Source organism: Rhinopithecus roxellana, chromosome 17, assembly GCF_007565055.1.
Source record: "Rhinopithecus roxellana isolate Shanxi Qingling chromosome 17, ASM756505v1, whole genome shotgun sequence".
NCBI lineage: Eukaryota > Metazoa > Chordata > Mammalia > Primates > Cercopithecidae > Rhinopithecus > Rhinopithecus roxellana.
Window position 1 is genome coordinate 68058938 of NC_044565.1, and position 27800 is coordinate 68086737.

The following is a 27800-nucleotide window of genomic DNA, read 5'->3' on the forward strand; positions in this document are numbered from 1 at the left end:
CCACATCCTCACCAATATGTGTTTTCTGTTTTTTTAATAGCAGCCATACTAATGTGTATGTAGTGATATCTCATTGTGGTTTTGATTTGCATTTTCTAATGTTAGTGATATTGAGCATCTTTTCATGTACATATTGTTTGTTTGTATATCTTCTTTGGAAAAATGTCTATTCAGATCCTTTGCTTGCATTTTTCTTTTTCTTTTTTTTTTTTAATTTTTCTTTTTATTTATTTTTCTTTTTTCCAGACAGGGTCTTGCTCTGTTCCCCAGGCTGGAGTTCAGTGGCATGATGATCATGGCTCACTGCAGCCTCAACTTCCCAGGCTCAAGTGATTCTCCTACCAAGCCTCCTAAGTAGCTGGGACTGCAGGCACACACCACCATGTCTGGCTAATTTTAAAATTTTTTGTAGAGATGAGGTCTCACAGTGTTACTCAGGCTAGTCTCGAACTCCTGGGCTCAGGCGATTTTTCTGCCTCGGCCTCCCAAAGTGCTGTCATTGTTTTTTGTTGTTGTTAGGAGTTTTAGGTGTTTTTTATATATTTTAGGTATTATTCCCTTTTCAGATATTTTCTCCTGTTCGTTGTCTTTTCATTCTCTTGATAGTGTCCTTTATTGTACAATAGTTTTTAACTTTGATGAAGTACAGTTTATCTACTTTTTCTTTCATTGCCTGTGCTTTTGAGATCATATCAAAGAAACCATTGCCAAATCCAGTGTCCTGAAGCTTTTCCCTGTGTTTTCTTCTAAGAGTTTTATAGTTTGAGGTCTTTGATCTATTTCAAGTTAATTTTTTTTTTATGGTTTAAAATAAGGATCCAGTTTCATTCTTTTGCATGTGGATATCTGGTTTTCCTAGTGCTGTTTATTGAGAAGACTGTCCTTTCCTTATTGACTGATTTTGGCATCCTTGTTGAGGATCATTTGACTAAGTATGTGAGGATTTATTTCTGGGCTCTCTATTCCATTCCATTAGTCTGTATATCTGTCCTTATGCCAGTTCTACACTTTTTGATTTGTAGTGAAGTTCTGAAATTTGACTCCCACAGCTAATATTACTTTGGCTAGGCTCAGTGGCTCACGCCTGTAATCCTAGCTCTTTGGGAGGCCAAGCGGGATGGATCACTTGAGGCCAGGAGTTTGGGATCAGCCTGGCCAACATGGCAGAAACCCCTGTCTCTACTAAAAAACTACAAAAATTAGCTGGCATGGTAGCACACACACCTGTAGTCCCAGCTACTCGCAGCTACTCAGGAGGCTAAGGCAGGAGAATCACTTGAACTTGGGAGGCAGAAGTTGTAGTAATCCGAGATCACACCACTGCACTTCAGCCTGGGCAACAGAGCGAGGCTCTGTCTCAAAAAGAGAGATTATTTTGATGTTAGATTCCGTATGAATTTTTGGATAGATCTTTCTATTTCTGCAAAAATTATCATTGGGATCTTAAGGGGACAACCACTTGTTTTTAACTGATTTTTCTGCATGGACCTCCTTGTGCCATAGCAATGCAGCTATTTGAGATTTTAAGGGCTCTATGCAATTTTTAATTAAGGCTTCTATAGGGTAGTATGCATTATAAAATCGGAAATGATCCAGCCTGGATTTAGATTATGCAAATTTCTTTGCCTCTGTCTTCTATTTTAGTAAGAAAGAGCATACCTAGAAAGCAGACAGCCTCCTTTAGGGAGGAAATAATATTTGACATGGGTATGTCTTGAGAATTGTGTTTCTTTTGCTAGGTAATCTAAGCATTTGTGTAGGCTTTCAGCATGGGGTAGTTTTAGGGTGACTGCTTTAAAACTTTAAAGCTATAGAAATGACACTCTAAATTGAGAGAATAAAGTCACTTTTAAAGACTGTTAAGCCATAATTCATGGTAGTATGTAAAAGTAAAATTTTATTTCATTTTAGCATGCCAATGAAGATGTCGAAAGAATGTTACTAGGAAACAAGTGTGATATGGACGACAAAAGAGTTGTACCTAAAGGAAAAGGAGAACAGGTAAAAATCTGAATTAAACTGATATTCTGCTCTTTGTAAATATAATGCTGCTTTTGATTATTATTTATTTATTTATTTATTTATTTATTTATTTATTTATTTATTTATTTTGAGATGGAGTCTCGCTCTGCTGCCCAGGCTGGAGTGCAGTGGCCAGATCTCAGCTCACTGCAAGCTCCGCCTCCTGGGTTCACGCCATTCTCCTGCCTCAGCCTCCCGAGTAGCTGGGACTACAGGCGCCCACCACCTCACCCGGCTAGTTTTTTTTTTTGTATTTTTTTAGTAGAGACGGGGTTTCACCGTGTTAGCCAGGATGGTCTCGATTTCCTGACCTCGTGATCCGCCCATCTTGGCCTCCCAAAGTGCTGGAATTACAGGCTTGAGCCACTGCGCCCGGCCGCTTTTGATTATTTTTGTAGTAATAGTGATGGAATGCACTAAGCTAATTACATAGTTTTTAAAATGCTTGTTGGAAATATTTTATTATTTGAATGAATTTGTTTTTTAGTGCATATTTAACATGTATGGGGGAATCAAATGTTCCCATAGTATTTTTATCCTTATTTAAACTACAAAGAGAGAAAAATGTAAGTCAGTAATCCTCAGTTTTTAAACTTAGGACTTTAAGGAGATGTATCAATTTGTATGGTTCTAAAATGTGACAATCAGGAGCCTGCGGTGAGCAGAAATTAGACCCTGAGAAGTCAGGTTGAGCTTCTCGTAAGTTTGCCCCCAGGGTGAAGTATCTGTTTTAGTATATCTGAAATAAACTTTTGGGGTAAGGAGATTACTTTTGTTTGTTTAATGAAAGAGCTTGACTTGCTGAAATATTCTGTGTTATATATTCTAGTTGGGACCACTGCCTTCAGAATAAGATTAATATTTAAGATGTTAAAGTCAGCAATTGGCAACCCATGCTTGATAATTTTATGATGATATTTTGTTTCTGTTTTAGATTGCAAGGGAGCATGGTATTAGGTTTTTTGAGACTAGTGCAAAAGCAAATATAAACATCGAAAAGGCGTTCCTCACGTTAGCTGAAGATATCCTTCGAAAGGTAGGTTCCTATTTTTACTTCCTGCCAGGTACCTGAGTATCTCTGTTGAATATTTTGTCTATTCTGAAGTACTGGATTTACATACAGAATTTGAGTTTGGGTGGTATTGTTTCTGTAGGGCAGCAGTCCCCAGATTTTTTGGCACCAAGCACTAGTTTTGTGGAAGATAATTTTTCCATGGACCGTATTGGGTGAAACTGTCCCACCTCAGATCATGAGGCGTTAGATCCTCCTAAGGAGCATGCAACCTAGATCCCTTGCACGTGCAGTTCACAGTGGGGTTTGCACTCCTGTGAGAATCTAATGCTACCACTGATCTGACAGGAGGCAGAGGTCAGGTAGTAATGCTCACTCACTTGCTGCTCACCTCCTGCTGGGTGGCCCGGTTCTTAACAGGCTACGGACCGGTAAGGATCCGCAGCCCTGGGGTTGGGGACTTTGGCTGTAAGTAACTGGGGAAACAGAAAGCCATCTAGAAATCTTAAGGATCTAGTCGGTGGTAACCATTAATATTCTGAGCTCCATAGTCACTGTCTAGTCCCTAGTTCCATTATTTTTTCCAGTTTTTTATCTTTTCTAGCCTTTTTATTCTTGGATTCATTTCTCTTAATGAGTACTTTGCATTCTCAGATAATTTAGGAAATTTTAAGATAAGAAATGAATCTATTAAGTAGTTATTGCCACAGAATTGCTATTCTGCCATATTAGTCACTTCTCAGGCAAATAAAGGGCATGTACGTATTCTGTACATACTGAATAAAACCTATTATGTAAGAAAATAAATAATGCTGAAAATGTGATCTTGAGGAATGCATGTTTTACCTCAGGTTTGTTTCTGGGTTTAAGATTCGTGACTCTCAATATTTGCTAGTATAAGTAACATGTAGCCAAATTAAGAAATCTGATTTTCATATTTTCCCTCAAGTGACTAGGTATAATGCATGGATTTGGTTATGAATCCTGAATTATCTGTTCAATCTGTTGTAATTTTAAATGCAAATAAATACAGATAAAATCTGACATACATTGGCCATGCGCGGTGGCTCACATCTATAATCCCAGCATTTTGGGAGGCTCAGGCAGGCGGATCATGAGGTCAGGAGATGAGACCATCCTGGCCAACACGGTGAAACCCCATCTCTACTAAAAATACAAAAATTAGCTGGGTGTGGTGGCACATGCCTGTAATCCCAGCTTCTTTGGAGGCTGAGGTAGAAGAATCCCTTGAACCAGGGAGTTGGAGGTTGCAATGAGCCGAGATCACGCCACTGCACGCCAGCCTGGCGACAGACCAAGGCTCCATCTCAAAAAAAAAAAAAAAATCTGACACACATCCTAAAAAAGAAGCAGATGTTGTATAGTAGAAAATGTAATTACATTTGGTAACCTTTCTATTTTTATATTTGAAATATTAATTTTTTTAACACCAACCTATATATAAAAGGTAGATGTTTGTTTTTACATTTTCTTAACCAACCAGTTTTTTTTTCTTTCTCCACTTTGGAAGGACAGACATTAGCTGTAATAGAGGTGGTATGTCACATATAAATCTAGTGAAATTTCTGAGCAGTTATAAGAGATTGAGTTGAGATACTTAACATTGAAGTAAATTCTTTATATAGAGTCACTAAAACCAAGGGACCTAATTTTTAGAGTGAAATGTAGGTATCTGTTTACTACAATTGAATATTCAAACTGGAAAAAACAGTCATCAGTTGTTGCTCTTTAGTGGGGCTAAAAAATTGGTGCCCTTTTGAATCTGCCAGCTTCCTTTGCATATCATGTTTTGGGACTTCCTGCTTTAGGAGATGTTTTTCTATGAGAATCCAGTCAGATCAAAAATTGAATTTTATTTCAGAGAATGAGAGAGGCTGACAGCAATTAAACTAAGTATAAAAGATCTCCATAGTGTATTGAGTGATAAAAAGCAAATTAGGGGCTGGGCACCGTGGCTCATGCCTGTAATCCCAGCACTTTGGGAGGCTGAGGTGGGCGGATCACGAGGTCAGGAGATTGAGACCGTCCTGGCTAACCCGGTGAAGCCCTGTCTCTACTAAGAATACAAAAAATTAGCCGGGCATGGTGGCGGGCGCCTGTAGTTCTAGCTACTGGGGAGGCTGAGGCAGGAGAATGGTGTGAACCCAGGAGGCGGAGCTTGCAGTGAGCCAAGATCATGCCACTGCACTCCAGCCTGGGCGACAGAGCGAGACTCCGTCTCAAAAAAAAAAAACAACAACACACACACACACACACACACACAAATTAGGATATAAAATGTGAAGTGATCTCATTTTTCAAGATTATATGATATACCAAACAGACATATGTACATGCAGATACATTTTATTTTTAGCAAATAGAGAACTGGAAGGGTAGATACCAAACTCTAAATAGCACTCCAAGAGAGTGATGGTGGTAAGGGGGAGGGATCATAGGGCAGATTCATGTACTGACTATAGGCAGTTTAGTTTTGGAATTTCAACAGGTTTCTTTTTTGAATTATAAAAGCAATTTTAAGATTTTTTTAAAAGAACAGTCTTTCACAATTAAGGTGAACCCATTAGAATTTCTTGAGAAAATAAATCTATATTATTTATTGTTCTTTTGAAGAGCAAAAGAATAGAAGAATACAACTAGGAAAAAATGTGTTTCTTTCTTACCTTTTTTTTGTTTTCTTTTTGAGACAGGGTTTCACTGTGTTGCCCAGGCTGAAGTGTAGTGGCTGTTCGTAAGTGTGATCATGCTGGCTGTAGCCTCAAACTCCTGGCCTCCAGTGATACACTAGTAGCTGGGTCCACAGGGGTCTGCCATCAAGCCTAGCTCGGTCTCTCTCTCTCTTTTTTTTTTTAATTGATGGGGTCTGTGTTACCCAGGCTAGATTTGAACTCCTGGGCTCAAGCCATCCTCCTGCTTCAGCTTTCTGAGTAGCTTAGGACCACGAGGACACATCACTATCCCTCACTAATTTTCAGATTTTTTGGTAGAGATAGGGGTCTCACTGTGTTGTCCCGGCAGGTCTTGAACTCGTGGCCTTAAGGGAATCTCTCACCCTGGCTTCCCAAAGTGTTGGAATTACAGGTGTGAGCCATGTACCAAAAATTGTATTTTTAATTAAATGAAGGGAATAAAAGAAATAGAAAAATGCTTCTTTTAAAATTGGTTGAAGATACTTTGTATTTCAGACATTGGTGGGTCAGGATGAAATATTATCCAGTATTCACAGTCGAGTTAAAGACCAGGATAAGACTGGCAGGAGTTACCACAAGACCTAGTGAAACACTCTTGGCTCTATGTCCTTTCTCTTTCTGGGCTTTTTGGTCTTCGTGGTTTCTGCTTACTTTCTGTCTATACTATGTCCTTTGATCCTCTCATCAGTCTTGGCTTTTTTTTTTTTTAATAGTGCTATATAGCCATTATATATATAATTTTGTGTCCTAGTGAGGTAGAGCTTTCCTTATTATCATTATTAAAGGTTAAAGTATTAGTATACTAATAAATAAAGATCTCAGTCTAGACTTGCAGGGGTGTCTAATCTTTTGGCTTCCCTTGGCCACAGTGGAAGAAGAATTGTCTTGGACCACATATAAAATACACTAATACTAACCATAGCTCGAACGTTAAAGAAAAAAAATCACACACAAAAAAATCTCATCATATTTTAACAAAGTTTACAAATTTGTTGTGTTGTGCTGCATGCAGGCTGCAGGTTGGACAAGCTCGGTCTAGAGTTTTCCCAAGTAAGCAGGCCCAAATACTAGGTAGCAATTTTTTTCATACACATCCATACACTGATGCAGTGAAGTTATGAGTTCAAATAGCAAATGTAAAATTCCTTCACGTTAGAATTAACTTAAAATGAAAGCAATTTAAAACATCTTTTAACTTAATTATTTGGCTACATGATTCATTCTCTTGCTTCAAACATTTAAAAGGAGAAAAAAAAAGGATACAGAAGGCCGGGCACGGTGGGTTAAGCCTGTAATCCCAGCACTTTGGGAGGCCGAGACAGGCGGATCACGAGATCAGGAGATCGAGACTATCCTGACTAACATGGTGAAACCCCGTCTCTACTAAAAAATACAAAAAAAAAACAAAACTAGCCGGGCGAGGTGGCAGGCGCCTGTAGTCCCAGCTACTGGGGAGGCTGAGGCAGGAGAATGGCGTAAACCCGGGAGACGGAGCTTGCAGTGAGCCGAGATCCAGCCACTGCACTCCAGCCTGGGTGAAAAAAAAAGGATACAGAAATTTCCCACCTTGTTCCCTTTGATTCCCTCAATATCAGTTGCCAATTCCTCATTTTCCCCTTACTCCTCAGGTAACTGATGTGATTAATTTATCAGTTATTACTCTGAGTAAATATGAATATATATTTTTGTCCCACCCCTCCCCCACAACCTTTTCTTTTTAACAGATGAGGTAACATACTCTACTGATTGTCACTTTGCTTATTTCACTTACTATAAGCAAAATAATTTTACTTTTTAAATAATTATATGCTATTCCTTTGAATGTTTATATCATAATTGAACAAGTCTCCCAGTGGACATTTAGATTATTTTCAAACTTATGTGCACATAAACTGTGTGTGTGGTGTATAATCTGATATTTAAATTATTTTCCATACGCACATACATTTGAAGGACAGATTCTGAAGTTCTCAGAAAAGAGCATACATGTATGTACATTTGCAATTTTGATAAATACTGCCCAAGTCTGTCCTGAGGGTTATACCCATTTATACACCCACTTGCAGTATATGAGAATATGTCTTATTCACACCCTGGCCAGCACAGTGGATTTACAAGACTCAGATCTTTCCCAGTCTAACTGGTTAAAAAATGCAGATTTAATTTGCTGGTAATTTCTGAGTAAGGCTGAGCATTTAAAAACATTTGTTTGTTTGTTTGTTTTGAGACAGAATTTTGCCCTTATTGCCCAGGTTGGAGTGCAGTGGCACGATCTCTGCTCACTGCAGCCTCTACCTTCCAGGTTCAAGAGATTCTCCTGTCTCAACCTCCCAAGTAGCTGGGATTACAGGCGCCTGCCACCACACAAACGAATGTTTGTGTTTTTAGTAGAGAAAGGGTTTCACCATGTTGGCCAGGCTGGTCTCGAACTCATGACCTCAGGTGATCTGCCCAACTTGGCCTCCCAAAGTGCTGGGATTACAGGCGTGAGCCACCTCACCTGATCTAAAAACATATGTTTAAGAATCACTTTTACATTTCCTTTTCTGTAATTTTTTTTTGTTTATTCCTTTGCCCAATTTTTCTATTTGGTTATTGGCCTTTTCTTATTCTTAGCTAGGAGCCAGCTTAAAACTTTTAATAAACTTAATTAAAACTCAACTTCAACTTACATATTTTGGCTGCACAAGATTTCACTCTGCAGGAGATACCCTTTTGTGTTTTGTTTTGTTTTTTTTTGAGTCTGTTTCAAGGATCTAAGTTAAATTCTAAAAAGATAGTGAGTGAGATGCTAAGAAAATCAGTGTAGGAGCCTCCCTGGTTGTCCTTAACCTGACCCATACCTGGAAGTTTCCAGAGAGAATTTCCAGTGCAACTGTACTTTTTTTTCTTGCTGGGTGCTGGTCTGCCCCCTTTTTCTTCTTTACATCTTTCTCAAAGATCTCTTTTAGGAGCAAAGTCACTTGTACTGGAAACCCCACAGAGGTCTTTTTAATGCATAATTTGCTGCTTTGACACACATGGAGGAGAAGAATCCCATTAGGCAGTGGGAGTAAGTAGGTGAGCTCTAAGGGCAAGTAGCAGTGTCACCTCAGGATGAGTTCACTAGGCTTCTCTTAGGCTACTTGAGGCTTTAAAATATTTTTGAAATACTTTAATTTTTTCCCCCTTGGGCTACACAAGCCCTTAACTTTATATTGTTTCCATTAGAGAATAAGTTCTCAGGTACATTCTGGCTTTCAAAATGTGATGAACTACTGTTTTATACAACAGCACTGATAAATCTCAAAGACTGATACTGAGTGGAAAGAAGTCACACAGAGAAGAATGTATTCAACTATGGTTCCATGTATATGAAGGATAGGAATAGAAAAAAAACTAATCTTAGATGATAGAAATCAGAATATTGGGTAACTTGAAGAGAGCAGTACTGGCAGGAAAGGGGCACAAGAGAGCTTTCTTGGGAATATTATGTTCTATATCCTGATCTGGTAGTTTGACAATATATACCAAAAATACATCAGGCTTACACTTAAGCTTTATGTACTTTTGTGTATGTAAGGTATCACTTTAAAAATATTTTTTATATATAAAGAATGGGCCTGCCTTTTTAAAATACTGTATTCTTCTGATTTTTTTTTTTCTTGAGATAGAGTCTTACTCTGTCGCCCAGGCTGGAGTGCAGTGGCGGGATCTTGACTCACTGCAACCTCTGCTCCCGAGTTCAAGCGATTCTCCTGCCTCATCCTCCTGAGTAGCTGGGATTATAGACGTGCAACACCACACCCAGCTAATTTTAGTAATTTTATAGAGACAGGGTTTTGGCATGTTGGCCAGGCTGGTCTCGAACTCCTGACCTCAGGTGATCCAACTGCCTCGGCCTCTCAAAGTGCTGGGATTGCAGGCCTCAGCCACAGTGCCTGGCCCTTCTGATTTTCAAAGTAATATTTAATGTTGGGAAAAAACAGAATTATACTAAGAATAAAATTAAATCAACCATAATTTTACCACCTAAGGGTTGCTACTGTTAGTATTTTGTTATATCTCCTTGGGGGTTTTTCTGTGTTTTTAGGGGAATTGGGAGGAGTCTTACTCTCTTGCTGTGTTGCGCAGGCTGGAGTGCAATGGAGTGATCATAGCTCACTGCAGCCTTGAACTCCTGGGCTCAAGTGATCCTCTTGCCTCAGCCTCCTGAGTAGCTGGGACTACAGGCTTGAGCCACTGTGTCCAGCTAGTATTTTAAATGTTTTATACAGATGGGGGTCTCACTATGTTGCCCAAGGTGGTTTTAGCTCCTGGCCTCAAGGGATCCTCCCACCTTGGCTTCCGAAAAGTGCTGGGCTTACAGGCGTGAGGCAGTGTGCCCAGCCATCTATATCCATTTTTAACAAGAATTAGATCACTACATTTTGCTCCACTCCTTTTCACTTAATCAGTTGAAACTGCCTTTTTAAAACTATCGTACAGTAATAAAATTAGTTTAAAAAGGCAGATAACTAAACAGAAAAGGGCAGTTTTATTTCTGTGACGTTACATATACCTAACATTGGTTTTGTACAACCTGCTTCCCAATGCCTTTTAAGTACTAAACATATTCAGAGGTCAGGGCTAGAAGATAACAAAATCTATTTAAGAGTTAGAGCAGAGAAGATTTCAGAAGCTTTATAAAGGGATGCCAGGAAATGTCTACAGTATTTCACAGCTTGGAGGAAGCAGGCAAAATGATCAAAACAAAGCTTCCAGATCTTTACTTTGCATGGAGGGGAACCTACCTCATGTGATTGTAATTATATTTTGTTGTATAAATTGACATTTATGAGAATATTCCTGTTGAAACTTAATTTTATCCATAGCAGTGTTTTTTCATGAGTTATTTTCCTTGTGTGTTTGTTGCAGACCCCTGTAAAAGAGCCCAACAGTGAAAATGTAGATATCAGCAGTGGAGGAGGCGTGACAGGCTGGAAGAGCAAATGCTGCTGAGCATTCTCCTGTTCTATCAGTTGCCATCCACCACCCCGTTTTCTCTTCTTGCTGCAAAATAAACCACTCTGTCCATTTTTAACTCTGAACAGATATTTTTGTTTCTCATCTTAACTATCCAAGCCACCTATTTTATTTGTTCTTTCATCTGTGACTGCTTGCTGACTTTATCATAATTTTCTTCAAACAAAAAAATGTATAGAAAAATCATGTCTGTGACTTCATTTTTAAATGTACTTGCTCAGCTCAGCTGCATTTCAGTTGTATTATAGTCCAGTTCTTATCAACATTAAAACCTATAGCAATCATTTCAAATCTATTCTGCAAATTGTATAAGAATAAAGTTAGAATTAACAATTTTATTTTGTACAACAGTGGAATTTTCTGTCATGGATAATGTGCTTGAGTCCCTATAATCTATAGACATGTGATAGCAAAAGAAACAAAAGCCAGGAAAACACTCATTTTCGCCTTGAATATGTAAATGGGGTTAATTTTGTCCTGTGCCTTATGTGGAAAGGAACTTCTTTGGTTTTCCTTTTTTGTTCTGGTGGAAGCATGTGCAGGAGACATATCATCCAAACATAAACCATTAAAATGTTTGTGGTTTGCTTGGCTGTCATTTTCAAAGTAGTTAATTGAGGACAAAGGGTAATGCAGAAGTGATAGCTTTGGTTTGCTGAGTCTTGTTTTAAGTGGCCTTGATATTTAAAACTATTCCTGCCACCATTTCTTCTCCTTGGCCACTTTTTCCTTGCGTCTCCCTGCATGCTGCTTTATTTGCTTCTCCCTCCCCCACCACCTCATGGTATATTTAAGAGTGAAAGGGACAAACTAGTAGGTTTGTCAAGTTTAATATAAAGCACTGATGTAACTTGCTAGGTAAACGGAAAGATAAGTTCTAACTGCCTACTATCCAATGTCATTTAATTGGTGTCTTCCCCCTCATTTGCTCTCTGCCCTAAAACGTGTCCCAGATGCCTTCACTGGCTGTTTTACTTCTATGTTCTGCTTTTCTTCCTCTCTCTGTTCCCTTCCTGTCTATCCATTGAGCTTATGAAATGGAAGAGTTAACTGCATGCACTAGTGTTTGGAGGGTGTTGTGGTTTGTCTTTCTAATTAGGTGTATAGCCTATTCACTTTCCTAGAATAAATCTCTTAACCTACATTTGAGTAGTCTCCATTTTGGCAACTCCTCTAGCAGCTTGGTAGCCTAGTACAGGTTGTTTTTTTAAAAAAGAAAAAGCAGGAAGGAGGAGTGAATTTTATTAACATGTTTGCCAAATGTATTGAGATTTGGCCTCTGAAGAACACTTTCAGTGTTAAGTTGTCTTTACCTTAAGATTCAGAAATACTTTAGAATATTATTAATTTTAAGTCCTGTCTTCACATCCTTTTGGAAAACTTGTGTTACCATGGGTTTGGAAAAAGGACAACAAAAGGCTTTTCATGTAACGATAGGATCTCTAGCCGTCTCTAACCCTGTCCTTTTTTCACAGCATTTTTTCTAGTTTTGCTTCATTGCTTATCATTAGGATAGGGTAAGTGAAGTTTGCTATGCTGCTGGCATCCTAAGATGATACCTTTGTTGAAAGAATTGTGAATAGCATGATTCATTTCTAGCAGAGGCTGAGTTTAGGACAGCAGCTTCCATTGAGAAGTCTTTCTGTGTCGTGAATAGCATTTTAATGACCTCTTGGCTCACATAAGCAAACAACATAGGGACGTATCTGCTATGAAAATCCACAAATTTTTCAGATAGTGCCCTAAAAACAATTTTATATGCCTCACTGGTTGTTAGGTTGTTTCCACACTTGACTTTATCATTGTTTACTACTAGTAAAAAGCAGCATTGCCAAATAATCCCTAATTTTCCACTAAAAATATAATGAAATGATGTTAAGCTTTTTGAAAAGTTTAGGTTAAACCTACTGTTGTTAGATTAATGTATTTGTTGCTTCCCTTTATCTGGAATGTGGCATTAGCTTTTCTATTTTAACCCTCTTTAATGCTTATTCAATTCCATGACTTAAGGTTTGAGAGCTAAACACTGGGATTTTTGGATAACAGACTGGCAGTTTTGCATAATTATAATCGGCATTGTACATAGAAAGGGTATGGCTACCTTTTGTTAAATCTGCACTTTCTAAATATCAAAAAAGGGAAATGAAGTATAAATCAATTTTTGTATAATCTGTTTGAAACATGAGTTTTATTTGCTTAATATTAGGGCTTTGCCCCCTTTCTGTAAGTCTCTTGGGATCCTGTGTAGAAGCTGTTCTCATTAAACACCAAACAGTTAAGTCCATCCTCTGGTACTAGCTACAAATTCGGTTTCATATTCTACTTAACAATTTAAATAAACTGAAATATTTCTAGATGGTCTGCTTCTGTTCATATAAAAACAAAACTTGATTTCCAGCTGTGTCGTTTGGTTTTCATTTATTTATGAAATTAGAAGATTACTTCTGAAAAAAATGTGGACTAGCAAACTAAATATTAAAGAGTTGACAGAAATGGGAAATCACTGTCAACCTGTGGAAAACTGGAAAGGCAATTTCAAGAACTGTCTATGCTGAGAAACTACTTTAAAAAATAGAATTATCTCTGGGATCCTAAAGCGGAATCATCCTTGTGCCAAAATAGGAGATGCCACGACCCTAATCACACCTGGCTTACTAGTTGGATGTGCCAGAGGCCCTACAGCTGAGGTCACCTGATTTCTCAGGGGGACCAAGCTGGGCTCCTCATGCTGGAGGGTAAATCCTTGTTTTAGCAGCAGCTGGCCTCTTAACTAAGAAAGTATTGGCCGGGCGCGGTGGCTCACGCCTGTAATCCCAGCACTTTGGGAGGCCGAGGCAGGTGGATCACGAGGTCAGGAAATCAAGACCATCCTGGCTAACACGGTGAAACCCATCTCCACTAAAAATACAAAAAAATTAGGCATGGTGGGGGTGCCTGTAGTCCCAGCTACTCGGGAGGCTGAGGCAGGAGAATGGCATGAACCCAGGAGGAGGAGGTTGCAGTGTGCTGAGATCGCACCAGGGCACTCCAGCCTGGGCGACAGAGTGAGACTTTTGTCTCAAAAATAAAAGTATTGGCCGGGCACGGTGGCTCGTGCCTGTAATCCCAGCACTTTGGGAGGCTGAGGTGGGTGGATCACCTGAGGTCAGGAGTTCAAGACCAGCCTGGCAAGCATGGTGAAACCCTATCTCTACTGAAAATACTAAAAGCTGGGTGTGGTGGCAGGTGCCTGTAATCCCAGCAAGTATTTCCTGCTTTTGTTATACATAGCAACAACCTTGTCTTTATGTGTAGGGAAGAGAAATGTTTGATCCTATATTAAGGCTTTATTAGTCAATAATAAAAATATTTGTTGACAAGATTGTCCCTGCTGAAAGTATATGTAGAGTTTTTCTCAGATGCAGTGATTTTAAGAATCACTTGAAGTGTTTTTAATGTTCTGTTCCTTCCCCCCAACATACTTGTTTTGTTGGACCTACAATTCTCCCTTTGCTGGGCATGGTGGCTCACGCTTATAATCCCAGTGCTTTGGAAAGCCAAGGCGGGTGGATCACCTGAGGTCAGGAGTTCGAGACCAGCCTGGCCAACATGGTGAAACCCTGTCTCTACTAAAAATACAAAAAATTAGCCGGGCGTGGTGGCACTACACCTGTAATCCCAGCTATTGGGGAGGCTGAGGGAGGAGAATCGCTTGAACCCAGAAGGCAGAGGTTGCATTGCAGTAAGCCAACATCATGCCACAGCACTCCAGCTTGGGCGACAAAACAAGACTGTCTCAAAAAAAAAAAAAAAAAAAAAAGGATAGGTGTAGGGAAATAGGATATGGTCTCCCCCTTAAATGGATGGTCTAGTTTAGAAAACAAAAGTAATTCATCAAGTTAAGCATATACAAGAGCCAAATAATTGTAATCTGGATTTTAATTGCTGTACTAATATATCAAGTTCAGTTGGTGGGAATAGTTGGGATTGCTTTTTGAGGGAGGAGAGACATAAATTGGTACTTAGAAATGTCGATTCACTGGCAAGGGCAAATGTAAGAAGGTCATTGTTAGAAGAGACCACAGAGACTAGAAAATGACAGGCCCTGGGAAGTCATGGTAAACTCTTGAGAGTAGTGAGAGCAGTGTGTTCATGGAAAGCAAGTTTAGATGGATTTGAATAGGAGAAACAAAGGTTCTAGAGGTCACATGGGAAGTTGTGTTAATCGAGATGTCAGTAAGACCTGGCTAAAATGGCAGAGGGAAACGCAGGGTTGAAGGCAAAGGTAGTGTGGGAAGCGGGGAGGGTGTTTCTGGCGAGCCTGCTAGGTGCTTTTTTGGCACTGCTCTAGGGGCTTTGGGTTAGGTCTTCAATGTCCTGGTGAATTAGTACCCAAGAAGAAATGGTCTTAGATTAAGTCACTTGCTTAAGGTTGCACAGTCAGTTGGTGCTGGAGTTGGATTTTGAAACCAGGCCAACACCACTGTCCTCCTGTGGTCACCTTTTCAAAGTTCTCAGGAGGGCCTGGGGTAATGAACAGGTGCCAGAGACAGCAGAAAGAGTCTGGAGTGGTTGTGTGACCATTTGACCCAACCTTGGCACCTTCTGACAAAGAGTGACACCCTCGAAGTATACTTCATTTACTACTGTTTTTGCTGTATATCACCCCTCACCATCTCACACAGAAGCAAGCAAAGGGAAGCAATGGGGCATCTGACTGGTCTGGGAGCTCCAGACAGCCAGCAGGTACTGGAAAGCTGCAAGCCAGCTTGAGAGCAGTGGCTGGAACTGGAAGGGGTGTGCACACTACCAATAGCAAATGAGCAAGAGGGACCCACAAGAAACTGAAGGTTATTACAGTGCTACAGTTGGCTCTAAGAAATTCCCTTGTCCCACTCTAAGAAACTAGGCCTTTTTTTTTTAAACTTTTAAAGGAAACTATTCATTTGCTAGAAAAACCTAAAAAAAAAAAAAAAAAAAAAAAAAAAGATTATATACAAAATGGTTATCTGAATGTGGATTCCGTACTGCAGCAAAAGCAGCCCAGCTCTGTTTGGCTTCCTCAGTTATCAGGTACATCATGCCACTGATGAAGGTGAAGGCAAAGGCCACCCACGCCAGGATGTAGGAGTAGCCATAGCTGCCTTCTTTGGTCAGGCAATAGAATTCTGTGTTTTTATCGCGCCCGTGTGTATAAATGGAGGCTGCAATCATGAGGCACAGATACGACATTAGCTGGATGATGAAAGTTAGGACAAACTTCTCTTCCTGCTCAGGTGGAAGATGAAGAAGGCGATGCAGCAGAGAACGGTGGAGGAGCATAGTGGCCTGGATCACCTGTAGCGTGGAGTACTCTTTTTTTTTTTTTTTAAGACCAGTTTCACTCTTGTTGCCCCAGGCTGGAGTGCAATGGCGCCATCTTGGCTCAGGCAACCTCTGCTTCTCAGGTTCAAACGATTCTCCTGCCTCAGCCTCCCGAGTAACTGGGATTACAGGCGTGTGCCCCTACGCCCAGCTAATTTTGTATTTTTAGTAGAGACGGGGTTTCTCCATATTGGTGAGGCTGGTGTCAAACTCCCGACCTCAGGTAAACCGCCCGCCTCGGCCTCCCAAAGTGCTGGGATTACAAGGCATGAGCCACCGCGCCAGGCCGCGGAGTGGGGTACTCTTTTTTTTTTTTTTTCTTTTTTCTTCTTTTGAGACGGTGTCTCGCTCTGTCGCCAGGCTGGAGTGCTGTGGCGCGGTCTCGGCTCAATGCAACCTCCGAATCCCAGGTTCAAGCGATTCTCCTGCCTCAAGCCTCCTGAGTAGCTGGGATTACACACACGTGCCATCACGCCCGGCTAATTTTTGCATTTTTAGTAGAGACGGAGTTTCACCATGTTGGCCAGGATGGTCTGGATCTCCGGACGTCGTGATCCGCCCGCCTCGGCCTCCCAAAGTGCTGGGATTACAGGAGTGAGCCACCACGCCCGGCCTGTGGAGTACTCTTCAAAGCTGCCATTGATTACTGTACAATTCGTGTTGTTGATACCTGCTCTCCAGACATCTGCAAAAAACTCATCTCCTACCCACCAGGCATTGTCCATGGTGGCGATGAACCGCAAGGCCGCAGAGATGATGTGGAAGGCGACGATGAAAGCAAGAAGCACCAACATTTTCATAGGGCAGGGCGAGGCGAGGGGTCACGTTTAAAGCTCAGTGCGGGGTGTGGCGGAGCCGGCGGCTGCGCAGGCTGCTGGACCCAGGCACCGGCTGGGGCGCGAGGCCAGGCCAGCGGGCTGTTTGGAAGCTCTGGGCTGGGACTGAGCGCCCTCCCTCCTCTGAAACCAGGGCTTCTTGAAATGGCAGATTGCAAGTTTGTGTCAGGAAAGGTGTAAAATGGGCCTGAAATACCTGATTACATTAGATCTCAAAATCAAAATCTAGGGATGTTATCAAGATGGCTTGGGAGTCAACTTGAAGAGGCTCACTCTGGCTAAAGATGGGACAGTTTGAACCCATTGAATATGTGTAAATCCATGAATTCATGATACCAAACACACACACCATCTGGGCGTGGTGGCTCACGCTTATAATCCCAGTGCTTTGGGACCCCTAACTGGTCACTACTGGAGAATGCCAGGGAAGTAGCTCTCCGCTCCCCTACAGCTCTTCTCTAGTGGTAAGTAAAAGAATCAATAATTAATCCTGCCTTCCTTATATGAACTGTACCACTGGGTAGCTGAATAGACAACAAGATGAAGTTTCTCTGTAGAGAAGTATTCCAAAAAAAACAAAGAAGACTAGATGATAGAATCTTATAATCCCACAACCTCTGATGAATCCGTGGATCTAGGCAATGGTCAATGGGTACTAACATCACAAAAAGATCCAACGAAACAGACATTTACGTTCCTTCTGACCAAGAGCACCATGCTTATGAAGAGGCCATGCCCGATCAAAAGATCCAATCTGTAGTCTTGAGCCAACTGCCAATTTATAGGAAAAATGAGGATAGAACATGTTAAACTAAATCAGTCAACAAAATCCAGACTGTAAACTTTACAGGACAATTGCTTCAGCCTCTTCGACAATTCAATTTCAATAGGTAGAGAGAGAAAAGCAGGCAAAGCTAAACTATAGTGTGTTTATGAAAGAACAGGGTAATATACTAAAGTAAATTAAGAAAATGATTATCCTAGAAGTCAGGATATGAATATTATTATTATTATTATTATTAATTATTTTGAGACACGTCTTGCCCTGTCACCCAGGCTGGAGTGCAATGGCGTGATCTCAGCTCGCTGCAACTTCTGCCTCCCAGGTTCAAGTGATTCTTGTGCTTTAGCCTCCCAAGTAGCTGAGATTACAGGCACCCACCACCACACCTGCCTAATTTTTAGCAGAGACGGGGTTTCACCATGTTACCCAGACTGCTCTCCAACTCCTGACCTCAGGTAATCCGCCCCCCACTCAGCCTCCCAAAGTGCTGGGATTACAGGCATGAGCCGCTTTGCCTGGCCAGGAAGGGATATTCTTAGCAGAGAAGGAGGATGTTATGACTGGTGGGGGAGCATACGGAGGGTTCCTAGGATGGCAAAATCTTACCTTTTCACATGGATATTGGTTGCAAGGGGGTTTGCCTTATAACAATTCATTAATCTACCCATTTGTTATATGTAAGTTTTAAAATTTGTATTATAAGGGCTGGGCGTGGTGGCTCACGCCTGTAATCCCAGCACTTTGGGAGGCTAAGGTGGGAGGACTGCCTGAGCTCAGGAGTTCAAGACCAGCCTGGGCAACATGACGAAAATCTGTCTCTACAAAAAATAACAAAAATTAGCCAGGCATGGTGGTGTGCACCTGTAGTCTCAGCTACCTGGGAGACCGAGGTGGGAGGATCAGTTGAGCCCTGGAGGTTGAGGCTGTAGTAAGCCAAGATCACACCAGTGCACTCCACTCCACACTCCAGCCTGGTTGACAAAGTGAGACTTCCGTCTAGGGGAAAAAAAAAAATTGTATTATAAGTTTAACCCTAAAGGGCTGTGAATGTGTGTGTCTATTATTATATTGGGTAACTCCTAGTCTCTAAGACCATAGAATCATTCTTAAAGGCTGTGCACGGGCCGGGCGCGGTGGCTCAAGCCTGTAATCCCAGCACTTTGGGAGGCTGAGACGGGCGGATCACGAGGTCAGGAGATCGAGACCATCCTGGCTAACACGGTGAAACCCCATCTCTACTAAAAAAAATACAAAAAACTAGCCGGGCGAGGTGGCGGGCGCCTGTAGTCCCAGCTACTCAGGAGGCTGAGGCAGGAGAATGGCGTAAACCCAGGAGGCGGAGTTTGCAGTGAGCTGAGATCCAGCCACTGCACTCCAGCCTGGGCGACACAGCGAAACTCCATCTCAAAAAATAAATAAATAAATAAACAAATAAAAGGTTGTGCACCAAGATCTGGGTGCGCCCTCCAAAACGGCAACAAAAAATGTTGTGAATCAAGACCAGGGCTCAGGATTAGACTTAAAAGAATTGGTCTGCTGAGGCCCTGTAGTCACTGCTGATCAACACAGACATCATGGCCCAAGAATTGTCCCTGCTGCCTCTGAAAACTGGCTGCCACCCGTGCCCAAATTCCTGCAAAGGTGGATGGACACTGTATGGATTCTGCTTTGTTTCAGTGGCTTCTGGTTCAGAGTCTGGGTGATTATTGGTTGGTGAAGCCCAAAACACATGCCCCTGCCCCAAGTGCCAGGAAAGTGGGGAAAAGCGAGAATCTCTTGTTTTTAGCTTCAATAGTGGGAGGTGGCCTCTGACTCTAAGATGGGGGATTTAGGTAACTGGATGCACAAAAAGAGTGACAAATATCTACTACGCCAGTGGTGTACAAACTTTACTGCACTTTAGGTGAGTGCTTTTAAAAATACCAGCACGCCGGGCATAGTGGCTCACGCCTGTAATCCCAGCACTTTGGGAGGCTGAGGAGGGCGGATCACCTGAGATCGGGAGTTCAAGACCACCCTGACCAACACGGAGAAACTCTGTCTCTACTAAAAATACAAAATTAGCCGGGTGTGGTGGCACATGCCTGTAATCCTAGCTACTCGGGAGGCTGAGGCAGGAGAATTGCTTGAACCCGGGAGGCAGAGGTTGCAGTGAGCCGGAGATCGCACCATTGCACTCGAGCCTGGGCAACAAGAGCAAAACTCCGTCTCAAAAAAAAAAAAAAAAAAAAAAAAAACCAGCGCTGGCTCTATGCAGTGGCTTATGCCTGGAGTCCCAGCACTTTGGGAAGCCAAGATGGGAGGACTGCTTGAGGCCAGGGGTTCAAAACCAGCCTGGAGGTATAGTGAGACCCTGTCGTTACACAATACACAAACTAATGCCAAGGTTGCACCCCAGAATTCCTGGGATGATAGTGGCTTTTTATTCGCTTTTAACTTCCTATGTGATTCCTGTGTGCAGCCAAGTTCATGAGCCAGTTCCCACACCCTTGCTGCTCAAAGTATGTTCTTCAGATCACCTGCATTGGAATCCCCTGGGAGCTTCTGAGAACTGCAGCTGCTCTGCACAGTTTGCATCTACGATTACACAAGAGCCCCAGGGGGGGTCTCACACAAATTACAATTTGAGAAAGGTAGCCCTGTGCTATTCTCCCAAGGCCAGCCCAAATCTCACCAGCAGGTATATTCCCCACTTCTGAGCAGAGAAGTTGCCTCTCCCTTCTAAATCCCGAGAGAAACACATTTGGCCTGCTTTTTCACTGGGCATTTATTGCCTACTTCCTTGGTTGCAGTTAACTGGCTTATCTCTTTAATGGATTGTGAGCGAGGGGTGGGCAGGGACTCCAGTCCTCTTTATATCTTCACTGATCTCATTGCCTACAGCAGGTGCTCAGAACATGCAGGGAGTGAATCAGTGATGTCCCTTCAGCTTCCCTCTCCCACCACATTCAAGCAGGGGATGCACTGGCCTCCTTTTCCCCACCCCCATTTCCACACATTCACAGTTCCATCTTGATTTAAAGGCAACTTCAGTTATAACTTTTAGGCTGGGCACGGTAGCTCATGCCTGTAATCCCAGCAACTGGGAGGCCGAGGCTGGCGGATCACTTGAGGTCAGGAGTTTGAGACCAGCCTGGCCAACATGGCGAAACCCTGTGTCTACTAAAAATATAAAAATTAGCCTGGCGTGATGGTACGTGCCTGTAATGCCAGCTACTTGGGAGGCTGAGGCAGGAGAATCGCTTAAACCCAAGAGAGGTTTTAGTGGCTGAGATCATGTCACTGCACTCCAGCCTGGGCAACAGAGCAAGACCGGCTCAAAAAAAAAAAAGAAAAGAAAAGAAAAAAGGCAGGGACTTGTAGCTCATGCCTGTGATCTCAGCACTTTGGGAGGCTGAAGTGGGAGGATCACAATGTCAGGAGTCTGAGACCAGCCTGACCAACATGGTGAAACCCCATCTCTACTAAAAATACAAAAATTAGCCAGGCGTGGGAATGCGTGCCTGTAATCCCAGCTACTCCAGAGGCTGAGGCAGGAGAATCACTTGAACCCGGGAGGTGGAGGTTGCGGTGAGCCGAGATCATGCTGCTGCACTCCAGTCTAGGTGACAGAGCAAGAATGCGCCTAAAAAAAAAAAAAAAAAATTTAAACAACTTTAAAGTTCAAATCTATTCTTACTGCTTCCGGGTATTGGATAAATTAGTTGACTCCTGTGAATCATTTCCTTGTCCCTAAAGGAGATGGACTAGAACGAGCCCTCTTAGCGCAGCCGGTAGCGCATCAGTCTCCTAATCTGAAGATGGACTAGAAAGCCTTCTGACACTCAGTCCAGTGGAATATTCTACAGTTCTGTAGTCCGCCTTGCTAGATTAGCCAGGACTCCAATACCCCAACTCTTGTGGGGCTGGCAGTGGGGCTTGCATGGAGAAACTATAAATTAAACGTAGGGTCGCTACGCCACCGTGTGACCAATCCTGGAAACTGCATTTCTTCAGTGTGCCATGAGAGATTTCTCAGAAGCCCATCAAGATTTTAGGGTAATATAGCCACACAAAATTAAATGATCTCTCCTCCCTACCCCCACCAGCATGGCAGACATGGAATTTTAAAAGTATAAACCAACAAAGATAAAAATTAGGGAGCAAGAGACATCAGCAAGTGAGAATTAAAATTTTTATGTATGCAAATATTAGTCTTTAAAACATGGAAGATGGAAAACAGCTAACTGACATGGAGCATAAGTTACAACCTCAGTGTTTTCAAAGGGGGATGCCAGTAAGAAGTGGGCATATTTTCTCTAATGGGATCCCAAGAGTTCCAGGATTTACAGGTACCAGGTACCATGGACAAGTCAGGCATATGGCAATGGGCTAAAAATGGGGCAAGGAAATAACAGATCCCAAGTGTCCCTTCCCACCCCTCACAGCCAGGAGTTGCTGTCACCCCTCCTTGAGGTTTATTATTTGCAGAAATGAAGCTATAGAGGCTCCAGACTTGAGGCCACCAGGCCCAGAGAGAGGTAGAAGTGAGTCATAGCATCAAAAACAAGGAATGAAGTGGACGCTTGTCTTGAATGATGGGCTCCTAAGCTTCTTTCCTTCATTCTTCCTTCCCTTTCCCAGAATTTTAGCAGCCAAATACATGTACCCAGGCAGAAGATTAGGAAGTCACATGGAAGTTCACCAACAAAAAGGCCCCTCATTGCAGATTCCTCCAGTTATGAGGATATATGAACACATATAAAGTTTCCAATCAACCAAAACCGTATATACGAAATCAGTCAATATAAATAAAAGTATAGGAAAATTAATAATCTATCAAAATCATATATATGGAATCAGTCAATATAAAGGAAAGTATAGGAAAATTAATAACAATCTACAGGAAAAAATAGCCGGGCGTGGTTGCACACGCCTATAATCCCAGCCACTCAGGAAACTGAGGTAGGAGAATTGCTTGAATCCGGAAGGTGGAGGTTGCTGTGAGCTGAGATTGCGCCACTGCACTCCAGCCTGGGCGACAGAGCGTGACTCTGTCTCAAAAAGATAATAATAATAAAAATACATAAATAAATAAAAATAACAATCCACATACCTGACACCCAGATTCAGTCACATATTCAGTTCTTCATGTTGACATAAAAGAGACAGTAAAACAACTAACAAACAGAAAAAGGAAACTTCAGGGGAAAAAAGGTAAGGAAAACCAAAGAAAAACCCCAAACTCACTTTAAGTGATATTTTTGAATGACATGGAATCCATAAATCAAGAATAGGATGCTACAAAAGAGAACAAATAATGAGAAAATGATCTCCAAAATAAAAACTATCCACTGAAATAAAATGATTCAAGAGAAGAATAGGCCAGGCGAGGTGGCTCCCGCCTGTAATCCCAGCACTTTGGGAGGCCCAGGCAGGCAGATCACTTGAGGACAGGAGTTTGAGACCAGCCTGGCCAACATAGTGAAGCCCCGTCTCTACTAAAAATACAAAAATTAGCTGGACGTTGTGTCACGTACCTATAGTCCCAGCTACTCGGGAGGCTACTCGGGAGGCTGAGGCAGAAGAATCGCTTGAATCCAGGAGGCAGAGCTTGCAGTGAGCCAAGATCACGCCACTGCAATCCAGCCTGGGCGACAGAGCGAGAGTCCATCTCATTTAAAAAAAAAAAAAAAAAGTGGAGGAAATAAATTTCTGTTCTTTATAGATTAGTCAGTCTATGATATTCTGTCATAGCAACACAAAACAGACTAAGACATAAAGTAATTATCAGAGAGAAAATACAAAAATACAAAAGGAACTTTCTTGTCAAATGTAAAAGCAAAATAAATGACATATTCAGATATGCAAACAGGTGATTTTTTTTCTTCCCTTGCTCTCCTTCTCAGGAATCTACTCCAGCAAAAGGAAAGAGTACACCAAGGAAAAGAAAGGCCCGAGACTCAGAAAACAGGGACTCAAGTGTGGGCCAGTCCTGAGGGGGCTATGTAGTTGGACTTGGGAGCAACCTATCCAGAGTTGAGCAGGAAGACAGTCTCCAGGAAAACCAGTGGGAAAAAGAATATTGATGGGTGGGTGACATAGCTGAGGGACAGTGCAAAATCATGAGCATAAGAAACAAAACCTTTCTTTTTTTTTTTTTTTTTTTGAGACGGAGTCTCGCTCTGTCACCCAGGCTGGAGTGCAGTGGCCGGATCTCAGCTCACTGCAAGCTCCGCCTCCCGGGTTTACGCCATTCTCCTGCCTCAGCCTCCTGAGTAGCTGAGACTACAGGTGCCCGCCACCTCGCCCGGCTAGTTTTTTGTATTTTTTAGTAGAGACGGGGTTTCACTGTGTTAGCCAGGATGGTCTCGATCTCCTGACCTTGTCATCCGCCTGTCTCGGCCTCCCAAAGTGCTGGGATTACAGGCTTGAGCCACTGTGCCTGGCCGGAAACAAAACCTTTCTATCTGCTGGGAGCAGCTCTCTGAGAGCTAGGATAAAATCTGACCTGTCTCACACGGGATCCCCAGTGCCTGACTATTCCTGGCACATAGTAGGTGCACAAGAAATATTGTTAAATGAGGCCAGACATGATGGCTCACACCTGTAATCCCAGCCTTTCGGAGGTCAAAGCAGAAGGATCTCTTGAGCCCCTGAGTTTGAGACCAGCCTAGGCAATATAGGGAGATTCCATCTCTACAAAAAATAAAAAGTTAGCTGGGTGTGGTGCCACGTGCCTGTGGTCCCAACTACTTGAGGTGCTGAGGTGGGAGGATCACTTGAGTCTGGAGGTCGAGGCTGCAGTGAGCCATGATCACACCACTGCACTCCAGCCTGAGCAACAGAGTGCAGACCCTATCTCAATATAAGTGTGTGTGTATATATGTGTGCGTATATATATGTGTGTGCGTATATATATATATATTTAGATGAGTGAGTGGATGAATGCATGAAGGAGAGTTGATCAAGCTTCCCATTTGTGCTTTAAGCCAGGTGCTAAAGCAGACCAGCTAGCCTGAGCACCTGAGCGCCCCTCCCCCACTACAGATATCTTAGAAATACAACATCAATATAATTTTGAAAGCATAATCAAGTCCTCAAGAAAGCAAGGATAATCTGAAGGAGAAACAGGTAACTTACAAATCATTTTTGTTTTGTTTCTATTGTTGACGTATAAAAAAACCGTAGATGTATGTACACACCTTTATGTATACAGACCCTAATAGATCTGCCTTGCCCACAGGCTCCTTTTTTTTTTTTTTTTTTTTTTTCTTTTTTTTTCTTTTGAGATGAAGTCTTGCTCTGATGCCTGGGCTGGAGTGCAGTGGCGTGATTTCAGTTCATTGCAACCTCTGCCTTCCGGGTTCAAGCAATTCTCCTGCCTCAGCCTCCTGAGTAGCTGGAACTACAGGTGCATGCCACCATGTCCGGCTAATTTTTGTGTTTTTTGGTAGAGATGGGGTTTCACCATGTTGGCCAGGCTGGTCTCAAACTCCTGAGCTCAGGTGATCCACCCACCTTGGCTTCCTGAAGTGCTGGGATTACAGGCACCTCTTTGTGGTCTCTGCTCAAATGTCCCCTTGTCACTGAGACCTTCCCTGGGCTCACTACATAGGGTAGGAACAACACCTCTCCCAGTCCTGAATTTGCTATCCTTTTCACTTGGCTTTCTTTTTTCCCCCACAGCTCTTACCACCATCTGACATATTAAACTTTACTGTTCATTTGTTTATTGCCTGTCTCTGCTAGGATAGAAGCTCCAAGTGGGCAGGGGCTCTTTCTGTCTTATTCATGGCTCTGTCTTCAGCACCTAGAACAGCACCCACCGCATGGACGATGCTATTTGTTCAATGAATAAACCTGATCTCTCGTGCCCCTACTTCCTACTGGGAAATCTACAGTGAAGAGAGGAGAATAAAACCAACATTTTTGCAGCATTTTCTTAGGGTCATGGAGGGATTCCCAGTGTCCCAAAGGTGCTTGTCTGAGTCCTGAAAGTGAAGGGGCTATTTGTAGTAAAAAATAAACAAACAAAAAAACCACTTCAGGACATAATACAGGAAGTGGGCTGGGCTGTGGCTGGCGCCTATAATCCAGCACTTTGGGAGGCTGAAGTGGGAGGATCACTTGAGCCCAGTTCGAGACCAGCTGAGGCAACGGTGAAGCCCCATCTCTACAAAAAATTAAAAAATTGGAAGGGTGGGGCATGCATGGGATAAAGGGAAGTGAAGCCGGGGTTTTGGGTACCTTTTCTGCCCGTGATGTCTCAGATTCATTCTTAAGGAACTGAGAACTTAATCTTCCAAAATGTCAAAGAGACCATCTTATGCCCCAACTCCATGCCCAGGACACCAGGGTCTGTGGGGTACAATCCATACAATCATCTCACCTACAACAACTACAGGCTGGGAGGCAACCCAGGCACCGACAGCTGGGTCATAGCGTCCTTCGGTATTATGATTCCAAAACTCCCAAAGCCACCAGATAAGCCGCTGTTGCTCTACATGAGGTGCAGCAGAAAGGTCTGGAGCCAAGTAAAGGCTTCCAACCCTGACCTAAAGTTGTGAGAGATTGGCAAGATTATTGGTGGCATGTGGGGCGATCTCACTGATGAAGAGAAATAAGAATAAACAAATACAAAGCAAAAAAGATAGAGTACAATGAATCTATGAAGGCCTCTAATTCCACACGAACCTTGCTTACATAAATGCAAAAAGTCATGCAGAAGCTGCTTTAGAGGAAGAAAGTGGACACAGACAGTCTTGCATGGAGAGACGAGAACCTGATGTGAGCATTTGGTTTGCTGAAGATCCAGATGAATGTGACAATAGCTTTTCTTTGAAAAAAAATTTTTTTTTTTGAGACAGAGTCTCGCTCTGTCGCCCAGGCTGGAGTGCAGTGACATGATCTCAGCTCACTGCAACCTCAGCTCACTGCACCCTCCGCCTCCTGGGTTCAAGCAATTCTACTGCCTCGACCTCCCAAGTAGCTGGGATTACAGGCACGCACCACCACGCCAGGCTAATTTTTTTGTATCTTTGGTAGAGATGGGGTTTCACGATGTTGGCCAGGCTGGTCCTGACCTTATGATCCGCCTGCCTCGGCCTCCCAGAGTGCCTGAGGTCCCATGGTGCTTGAGGAAGAGCAGGCGGGCAGCAAAGGTGAGGAAAAGAAAGACGACAAGAACCTTCCAATGGAGACAGAGGAGACACACTCTGAAGAAGAGCTGACAGAACAGTGAAGAAGGCACGTCTACTCCTGAGGACAAGGAGAGTAGGTAGGAGGGGTCGATCGTATGGCAGAGAAGGAACCAGTGATAATAACACTGGCTTGACAGCCAACAGTGGAGGAGCCACCAACAGATCCCATACCAAGAAATGAGAAAAAAGAATAAATGTTGCCGTGTTTTATGTGTTCTAAATACTTTTTTTTTTTTTTTTTTTTTTTTTGGAGACCAGATCTTGCTCTGTCACCCAGGCTGGAGTGCAATGGTCTGATCTTGGCTCGCTGCAACCTCTACCTCCCAGGTTCAAGCTATTCTCCTGACTCAGCCTCCGGAGTAGCTGGAATTACAGGTGCCAGCCACCACGACTGGCTAATTTCTATATTTTTAGTAGAGATGGTGTTTCACCATGTTGGCCAGGCTTGTCTTGAACTCCTGACCTCAAGTGATCCTCACCCACCTTGGCCTCCCAAAGTGCTGGAATTACAGGCATGAGCTACTACGCCTGGCCTTAAATACTTTTTTATTTTTATTTTTATTTTTATGTTATTATCTTATTTTATTATTTTATTTTTAGTTTTGAGATAGAGTCTCACTCTGTCACCCAGGCTGGAGTGCAGTGGCCAGATCTTGGCTCACTGCAACCTCTACCTCCCGGGTTAAAGTGAATAAATACTTTTTTTAAATGAAAAAAATTTTTTGGTTTAAAAATAAATGGTTTAAAAATTGTTTTTTGGTTTAAAAATAAAAAAATAAAAAATACTGGCCAGGTGCAGTGACTCATGCCTGTAATCCCAGCACTTTTGGAGGCTGAGGCATGTGGATTACTTGAGGTCAGGAGTTTGAGACCAGCATGGCCAACACGGTGAAACCCCATCACCAC

At 42.5% G+C, this 27800-nt stretch overlaps 1 protein-coding gene and 1 pseudogene across 1 annotated transcript in view; both read left to right on the top strand.

Moving 5' to 3' along the window:
* Nucleotides 1–13145, top strand: part of RAB10 (RAB10, member RAS oncogene family) — a 109501-nt gene extending 96356 nt beyond the window's left edge. Inside the window, exons 4-6 of the mRNA XM_010383020.2 lie at nucleotides 1912–2001; nucleotides 2957–3058; nucleotides 10642–13145. Coding sequence (XP_010381322.1) covers nucleotides 1912–2001; nucleotides 2957–3058; nucleotides 10642–10725 — 276 coding nt within the window. The 3' untranslated portion in view covers nucleotides 10726–13145. The remainder of the gene's footprint in view (nucleotides 1–1911; nucleotides 2002–2956; nucleotides 3059–10641) is intronic.
* Nucleotides 13146–26001: 12856 nt separating this feature from the next.
* LOC104677901 lies at nucleotides 26002–26556 on the top strand (annotated as a pseudogene).
* The last annotated feature ends 1244 nt before the right edge of the window (nucleotides 26557–27800 follow it).